Here is a 9,168-nt window from a genome sequence, read left to right as displayed (position 1 = left end):
GTGCACACCCCGGAGCTGGAGCCGCGGCCTCTACCCTCAGATGAGTGCCCACCATTCTGCCTTGAGGGTCAGGTAGGATGAGTGCCTTTGACCTGTGCCCAGTTGCTGGGTTATGTACACGCCGAGACCCCCACTCGGCCCGTGGAATGCCTCTCCTTCCAAGAGGCGCCCTCCCTGCGTGCCCTCCCTCGCGAACTGCCGCGCCATGCACTGGAGCTGATCGCCTCTGCGAGTGACTGCACAATTACCACACAAACGCAAAATACAGCTCTATTACCAGAGCCCTGGAAATCCTAATGGGGTGGGAGAGAGTACAAAACTCACTTCTTACCTCAGTGTCACCAATTAAAGGCACAATATCACCCAGTATAGGTTTAAAATTTTGTTGGTCATTGATGGTTAGTTCAGTCTGTGAGTCTGTTTCCTTGCCGATGCTGGCCATTGTCTCTTCTTGAGGATCCAAACTGGATGCTCTGAGTGCAGCAGACAACACCTCCACTTGTGCTGCAGCATATGAAAGAGAAATACATGAGACTGAACTGCAATAAACCAAGTCCACAAATCAGCTTTTAGACAGTGACTAATTAACTGAAGGATGGAGGAAGAACTACGGAGCAGGTACAAATTTAAGATTACTGACTGTTAGTAAATCCCAAACTGGGGACAACTAGCATAAAGTGTAGGAAAGGAGTGGAGTGTTAATCTGCCTTAGGGTGCTCAACCACACTACAGTTCAGTGAAATTTGTCTGTAAAGCAAAAAAAAAAAAAAACAAACAAACTAGGAGTAAGAGACTGTTGTTATTATGGCAGGATCCGTTCTTTAAGAATCTTGGTACATATTAATGGTGCAAATAGTCTTCGGGGCAGAACAGCACATGAATATTAATTTACTGACTGGGTCTTTTGTGGGAGGTGGGAATAATAAGAGAGAAGGGGAAAGTAATTCAAATAAAAGGTGGAGAACAGGTTTATTCATACAGAAAGGATTTCGGTTCTGAGAGGTTGTCTCTCTAGATATATGGCCATTAAATTCTTAAGTTTTTGTAATTTAAATTTCTTAAGTTTTTGTAGCAACTCTAAAGCGAGATCTATATAGGAAGATCCTAGACCCCAGTAACTCTTTTCTGCACAGGATGCTTTAGACTCCTTGCATCCTCCAAACGAATAATGAAGGTTGCACTGTTTGATGTCCTCTTATCCATCAAAAGAAAGCATTAGCACTTCACACTGCCATCCACTCTTTTGAAAAAAGATCCAGCAGTTCTGAGACTGCTCTGCTTTCCATCCCTCCGTTTATTTCTAATTAAAAAAAGTTTTGTTGAGCAATGTTTCTTGGATATAGTCTGACCTAAGCAGATGAGGTATCAGAGGCAATCTTAACTGCAAGTGACACAGAATTCAGCACAGACTGATCCACCCTGCCTCTCTCCTCCTTCACTTCTTTCCAAGAAGGTAAGGAGGGATAATCTCCTGACCCATTAAAATTACCCAGCCATCCAGAAGCTCTGCTCCTCACAGGCTTTGGCTTTTCCAAGGTTTCTTAAATGCTCATTGTGAAATTAAACACGAAACCATATGCTTGTTTTTAATCCCATGTTGCCATACTAAGTTACAGAATCTGAATTTCTCCCTCTAGCTTTTTTAATAGGGTTATTAACAAGAAGTAGGCAAAGAAAGTTGGACTCGATTTGTAGACAGAAGAAATAGATATGCAATACATCTGTTACAAGAAGCAAAATAATAACTCAGCACAATCTTAGCTAGCAAAAAATTGGAAAACACACTACAGATTCACTGGTTTCTACTCCTGCTCATCAGACTCCATCTAAAGATAATTCTTTTCAATATGCAATGCTAGCTCTGTAACTGCGTCAAATTTCTGATAGAATAACCGAAAGATATTCTTGCTGTACTACTGTAATTCACCTCAACAGAAAAACCACAGCAAGTTAGAAACTTAAAAACAAGACTAACAGCATACTAATACTTCCACTATAAAACACACTGTTAGAAAATATCGTTTCAACATGTATCTATAATGCATATTATAATTTATACATAAATATATAAAATTTAGGAATTTTACAGTACAATTTGTAAGATTAACAAAAGCTTGCTATGACTTCACTATTCAAGTATTACTTCACTGACAATAAACCTCTGTGCTTTAAGGCCCACAAGAATAAAGAAGATCAAGGCTAGTAAATTCCTCCAAAACTTGAAAGTTAAATAAACCACCCCAAAACCATGCAAAATAGGTGGCAGCTGCTAGGGCAAGAAATGCCTGTGAGATTTCCAGTTTATTCTCATTTAGAGAAATCAATCAAGGTATTATAACCTGCTGCACATCAAGGAGACATTTTTCATGAAGACTTCTGTCATGAAGGACAACTTCATGAAAAATGTACACTCCTCTTGTTTTCACTTAAAAGTCAAGAAAGCTTACCCTGATTAGGTAACACATACTGCTTCAACACTGAATATGTATTTACTGAAAAATCCACACAGAGCTCCAAAGATTACTTCTAGTAACAAAAGTGAAGGTATGCACAGCAGTAATTGGCAATTTTCCAAGACATATTTCCCACTCATGCCCCACTGTCAGCCTGCACGCCTGGACCACCCTTGCTTAGGGGCTTAATGGGATGGAGACCACAGGTGTCCTGATTTCCTCTGCCTGCCCTAGAGGAGATAAGACACAAACGTGCATTTTCTCAGCTTCTCGTCAATTCTACAATCCCAAAACATGAGGATGAAGGACTGGAGAGGCCAAACTCCCAAGGATTTAATCGAATGGCAAGTGCTTTCTTTCTTTCTTTCTTTGAGTGCTTCTTCACAGGTCCTGTCACCAAGGGTGATTCCGGTGCTGTCATTCACTGAAATGTGAATGACCTGGCAGTCTGTTAACATCTTAAGGTCCTAGCCAAAAAAAGAGCCAAACACAGTCACTATGGAAGGCTCCAGAATGGTAGAGTGCTTAATAAAGGAGGAAGAGAAAGAGAATGCATGTGTGAGTATGTGCATGTATGTGCACAGCTCTAGGTGGCTGCCTGGAAGATACTGAAACTTGAGACAGCATCCTAATGAGCTGTCTTCACCACCCCAGGCTCAGGTGCCAGGGCACATCCCCTCGTGATCCCATTACACACTGACACAGTCCAAGATCTGTGCTGACACGCTCCTGACTGAGGTGGCTGCTGCTCCTCCCCATCTTCCACACAGAGCTTTCCTACAGGCATAAGACAGGCAGTGTTTTCCAGAAAACCATTAGAAGTACAAGCAAAGGACAAGTCTCCCCTCTCACGCATGACAGAGAAACGCTTCAGAGCTCTTGGGAAGCAAGGTTTCAGGAGGAAGACTGGAAGAAAACCTGCTGCCTAACTAGGTTTCAAAACTACCTTCCATAAAAATTGGAGTGTAAAGGTCAGTTTTGTGCATAACACAGAACTCATGTATTGCATTGGTAAGATAAAGTCAACGTTCACTAGATCTTAAACCATCTGCTAATTAACTCTTTCTTCCTTTGACTTTTGCTTCAGGTGAAAAGTATTTTTCAGCAAGGAATTATTTACTCTCGGCTACTGTACCTGCATCCTAAAATAACTGGCACAACCTTTAAATTCAAAACCACATTTTACCTGGCCTTATTAAATTTCCTGGTCCTCAGGAGTTTCTGTTCTTTCAATACGCTTTATTGTTGTTTTCTGTCTCTCCTGATGTTTCACTAGAAGACACTGATATTTCTAAGTGGCACGCTCTCTTCTTTTTTCCTGAAGGATTTGCCTTCCTTACCCTCACTTCTTACTCAGAGGCAAAAGCTGTGGGCTGCATCAATGGGTACAGAGATGCAAGTAATGAAAACATAAAAATAAGAGGAGTTTCTTCTCCACTTCCTCCTCACCTACTGTTCTGTTAACAATATATTTTAGACTTTTATTGCAGGCAGCGCTAGTAACCTAACTTATAAACATAGTTTTTATAAGGGAATGGGATCAATTGACCCCACATTTGGGCTGGTTTATCCCTATTAGGTCTCCATTTGGCAAAGCAGCCTGTAACCGGCATAAGCCACAGCTACCCCAGTAACCTGCAAGTCAGGCTTTCTCTCTTCCCCCAAATAATATTGAGAAAAGCTGACATTAGATGATTTAGCACTTTCTATGCAGAACATGAGGAGATAAATAAAGCTGAAGAAAGCATCCCTGGAAAGAAAAATAAAGAAATAAAAACATCTGGGGAAAGAAAAGCAACCTCTGAAGTAAACGAAGATGGCAGCAGCCTCAGGGAACTGGAAAAAGGTGACCTGAATAAAGACCCTGTGATAATTTTAAAAGAGCTGGCATATTTCAGAGGAACATGCAGGTTTCCATCTCCCAGTTTGAAACCCTCAGGATGTCTGGCCAGTGGATTGGAAAGGTCCTATTAACAGGGATTACATACCACTGCTTAATTTTGCATAGCTTGTGTAGGTCTGCTAGCCAGTAGAGTTTGTTTGTGAGAAGACAGGCTGTCTTTATCTTGGTTGCTGACTGCTCAGCTACCTATTACACAGATTTATCACTTTAGCAACAAGCTAGTTCTGGAAAGAAAGCCTCAAGGTAACTGAATCTCACTCCCAAAAATCTTTAAAGTGGTTCACCCCTTCCTGAGAATGAGATTACAGAAAAAAATATGTTCTATGGCAGTTGCTGGTCACTGTTAAAAAAACTGTATTTGCTAGAGATGCCATTAGTCTCTGTGCCTTGGAGCAAAGATGTGAAGTTTGAAATGGAAACTGCTCTGGTGATAGGGACGTGCGCTACAGAAACACAGAAAACACAGCCAAGTTACAAACCTAAAACCCCCCCAAACAAACACACACACACACACCCAAAAAAACCCCACACAACGACAAACAGTTCATTTGGGAGGGAGGGGAGAGGGGTACAAAGATATAGTAGTTGCTGTGGATGCATATACAGCACAAAGCACAGGAAAAAAAAAAAGAAAAAGAAAAAGCTGTACTCCTCTGACTCAGAAAGAATCATTGAACTCCAGTACCAAATCTGCACACCTGCCTCAGCTGTCAGGGACTGGCTCTGAAACCAACTAGCAAAATGGAAATCAACAACCTCCACTGATGGTACCATGAAGGACATCACCTTATAACCATCGCCAGTTATTCTGCAGAGTCAAACAATAAAAATTAAGTGTGATCTTAAGAACCTTCAAAAACTCTGTGCCGATGACTCTGGCCAATATGGTTCCACACAACAGGTATTAATTTTCTTCTTTTTTTAAGTTTAGAAAATATTCTCCAAAACAAAACATGTTAAGGAAAGGATGCTGAAGTTGCACAGTCAAGCACTGAGAGGTTAGGTACAGCCAGAGTTAAGGTCGTCTGAACAAGTTAACCTTATTGACACATGCATAACATCATCCACTAGAGTCTCATTCCCAAACTACTCTTTTGCTAACTCATCCCCACTTCATCTTGTGATGTCTCTAGGATGCTTGCCCCATTTGCTATAGAAACCAGAAGATGTGTATCTATGGGAGCTCTCCAGTATGGCAGGCCTCCACTTACCCACCACAGAGAACACAGCATCTTCCACTTGCAGCAATAAAGACACAAGCACAGCATGGAAGCAGGAATCCAGGACTTGGGTGACAGCAAACCAATGAAGAAAGTAAGTGCAAGAAAAAGGTCACAGGGATTTAAAAAGAAAGAGAGAAAGAAAGGGGGGGGGGGGGGGATTTCCTAGCTTGCTCAGTCTTTGCTGTCAAGAACCAGCCCACCCACAGTACAAGACTCAAAAACGTAATGGTTAGTCTTGTGGGGAGGGGGGTGGGGGGAGCAGGGAAAGACACTAAGCACCGCTTGGGACCAGGGCTGTTTTGCCAAACACTTGTAAGCCACGTATACTGGAGACAAAATTATCTGTGACATTAAGAAGTTTCATAAAATTTCTATGAAAATAACAAATTAAGACAACCTTTGGACTGAATATTTATACCATCAGTTTGCAACAACAGTTCTACATGGCAAAGATGGAAGCATTATTCCTGGTATTGCCATGAGCAAAGAGGCAGTCAGGGCTCTGGTCTTCTAGATCACCCCCAAAGGGAGTCTACCTCCCTCTTGTCACAATTTATGGAGTGTAGGGTCCAAAACATAGGCACTAAATCAGCTACTCAGAGACTAAAGTCTGGATACCTACCACTTCTATGCATGCTTTAGTGTTTGAGACAAGTATGCAAAATGAATACTATTCTACCAGTTTCAGTCTCAATTTCCTTATGTCTCAATGCACTTTGTGTAAAATTAAAATAGCAACATTACCAAATCAAAACAGGCATGTTGTTAAATTCCAGCTTCTGAAGCATTTAGACTGAATAATGAGAGTACAGGCAAGACAAAAAGACAACAAGGTTTAGAAGGTGTGTTTCATGCCTACACAGCCTTGACCAGGTCAAAGGTACTGAACAGAATACAAAGGTGACTGAGTAAGACTACCCACACCCCCCAACCCCCAAATTAGAAAAAATGGTACTGGTAACCCTAACTGTAATCTTTCCTAACTTGTGGGCAACTGGGAACCCATGGTGTTGACAACCTAGTAACAGTTTTCTTCTACTGAAATGCGCAAGTGCTAGTCGACAACTGCGCAGAAAACCTCTTGACACCCAGTCAAGAGAGCTACAAAAAAAAACCCAAAACCTGCTCTGAAACAAGACATGAACACACACACACACAACAGAAACAACCCTGTAACACAGGACAATTCTGGATGTACAAATACATGCCTACATAAATCTTCATTAAAAGTGTTTAAGATATGTTCCGTAACTCAACAGAACAAGGTTTATAAAGCAAACCTAAACAGCAGTGCCAGTTTTAACAGTGGACTTCAGAGATGGGTTATGTGAAGACTGAGATCATTAGCAAGGCTGAAATTTTTTTTTCTTATCTCTTTCCTTAAAGAGAGAGTGCCTGAAGAACTCTTAAAGCAACAAAGTTTCATCTGCTGACTTCACAATAGATTAAATAGAAGCAGCCCAAAATGGATTTAAGAGAAGTTATTAGCATATCAACCTACTAACAACAAAAAAGTTGAAAGCAGTATCAGTTTATTCTAAAATATTTTTCCCCGCTCCCAACTTGCCCCTCTTTTTCCTTCCTACTTTTTCTGGTATAGAGGCATGCTTTCCGCTAGGGATTCTTCAACTCCAGAATAACACGGCTTCTTCCTTAGTGGTACCTCTGGACTTTCCGACTGTGACGCTCAAGCTTGATGTGCCTTAGAATTTATTCAGCATATGAATACCAAGAGAAATGTATCTCCAGTAGGTATGTGTGAAATAGCCAAGTCATTTTAGCCCAGGAGGTATCTCTGAGGTGCTGCTCCACCGGCTGGTCATACTTATGAAACCCTTCTCCACCCTTCAAGAGCTTTTAAAATGGAGGATGTGCGTTCACTTCAAGAATTCAGTTTGGATCAATTCTCAGTTTGACCCAACAAACTTGGCACACTTAAGTCGACAACATGAGACTGCAATAATAAAGACCTTGCAGAAAAATGGAGAAAACCAATTCATTAAAAATAAAATGGATAATGCATAAAATGAAAACCATTTATCACACATCGATTGGGGGGGGGGGGTGGGGGGGGGGGGGGAGGGAATCTTACTCTGCCTTATTTTGCATGTATGCTAATTACAAATTAGTTTCCTGATCAACAGCTTATGCCATTGAACCATCTATTCGATTATACTGTCAAAACAGGCAGTCAGAAGTTTATATTGCTAACTGTATGTATATTCAGTTTATGGAAGGAATCATACTAGCTTTAAACATCTTTACAGAAATGCAAGTTCCCTTTTAGTTAATCATAAATTTTCACAATTAAATCAAAATGATACAATCTCTTTGAGGACTAGGAGAAAGTAATACTTCTGATTTTTAAAACAACTGAAAGGTTAAAGCCCAAACAGCTAGAGCAACATATGCATATCTCCAAACACTACAAATGCTTCAGTATCTTTACTATACCTTTAACATCTGGATCATCTATATGGGGTTCCAAATTTTCTATCATTTCTTCCAATTCTTTCCTTGTTGCCATAGGAATGTTTGGAGACACTGGCATAGTGAGTTCCTGAATTTCTCTATCGAGTATTATCTCAGAAGTCTGCCGAAGCTCGAAGTCAATATCTATTTCAGGAAGTGGAGTCCTCCAGAAATGGAAAGAGTTGTATAATTCCTGCTCTGAAAGAGAGGTTTCCTGTGAATTCAGCCCAGCCTCCCGCAGACCCGCTGTACAGCAATGGGAACTTCGCTTGTCCTCGTCAGCCATTTCCCCACAAGATTCTGAAGACAAAGTGCAATGGAAGGATGACTCAGTCTGGAAATCACTTTCCCTCTGGGAGTTATTTGACACTGTATTTTGATCTTCCATGGCATTTTCAAGTTTTGTTGTAAAATCATCATTATCAACATGTGAAGACAGATCCTCTGTCCTGTTGTGCTCTTCCTCTGTTGTGACATCTTCTGTAGTCCTGACTTGTTCACTGTTGAGTGCCAAAGCAAACGAGCATTTAAAAAACAAAATGTACTTGTTGCAAACAGATGCTCTTGAAAATTCACACACATGCTATCAGCTTGCTATTTATCAAACTAGATTTACTTACAGTATAGCAAAATAAATCATAGAATCGCAGAATAGTTGAGGTTGGAAGGGACCTCTGGGATGTCATCTGGGCCAAAACCTCTGCTCAAGCAGGGGCACCCAGAACCAGTTGCTCAGGACTGTGTCCAGGTGGCTTTTGAATATTTAAGAGGACAGAGACTCCACAGCCTCCCTGGACAACCTGTGCCAGTGCTCGGTCATCCTCACAGTGAAAAAAAAAAATTTTTCCTGTTGTTAGGGAACCTCCTGTGTTTCAGGCTGTGCCCATTGCCTCTGGTCCTGTCACTGGGCACCGCTGGAAAGAGCCTGGCTCCGTCCTCTTTCCACCCTCCCTTCAGGTATTTGTACACATTGGTAAGATCCCCCTGAGCCTTCTCTTCTCCAGGCTGAGCAGTCCCAGCTCTCTCAGCCTCTCCTCATAGGAGAGATGCTCCAGTCCCTTCATCATCTTCCTGGCCCTTCACTGGACTCTCTCCAGTATGTCCATGTCTCTTTTGT

At 41.4% G+C, this 9,168-nt stretch overlaps 1 protein-coding gene across 1 annotated transcript in view; it reads right to left on the bottom strand.

The window, feature by feature from the left end:
- PPP4R1 (protein phosphatase 4, regulatory subunit 1) overlaps window positions 1–9,168 on the bottom strand; it is a 56,697-nt gene that overhangs the window by 19,305 nt on the left and 28,224 nt on the right. Inside the window, exons 9-10 of the mRNA XM_009318590.1 lie at window positions 8,034–8,551; window positions 332–504 (exon numbers count right to left, since the gene is read on the bottom strand). Of these exons, the coding sequence (XP_009316865.1) occupies window positions 332–504; window positions 8,034–8,551 (691 nt within the window). The remainder of the gene's footprint in view (window positions 1–331; window positions 505–8,033; window positions 8,552–9,168) is intronic.

The sequence above is a fragment of the Pygoscelis adeliae genome, unplaced genomic scaffold, assembly GCF_000699105.1.
Source record: "Pygoscelis adeliae isolate BGI_AS28 unplaced genomic scaffold, ASM69910v1 Scaffold42, whole genome shotgun sequence".
Classification (NCBI taxonomy): Eukaryota; Metazoa; Chordata; class Aves; order Sphenisciformes; family Spheniscidae; genus Pygoscelis; species Pygoscelis adeliae.
The sequence above is the reverse complement of the archived record's forward strand: the minus strand, read 5'-3'. Positions and strand labels throughout refer to the sequence as shown.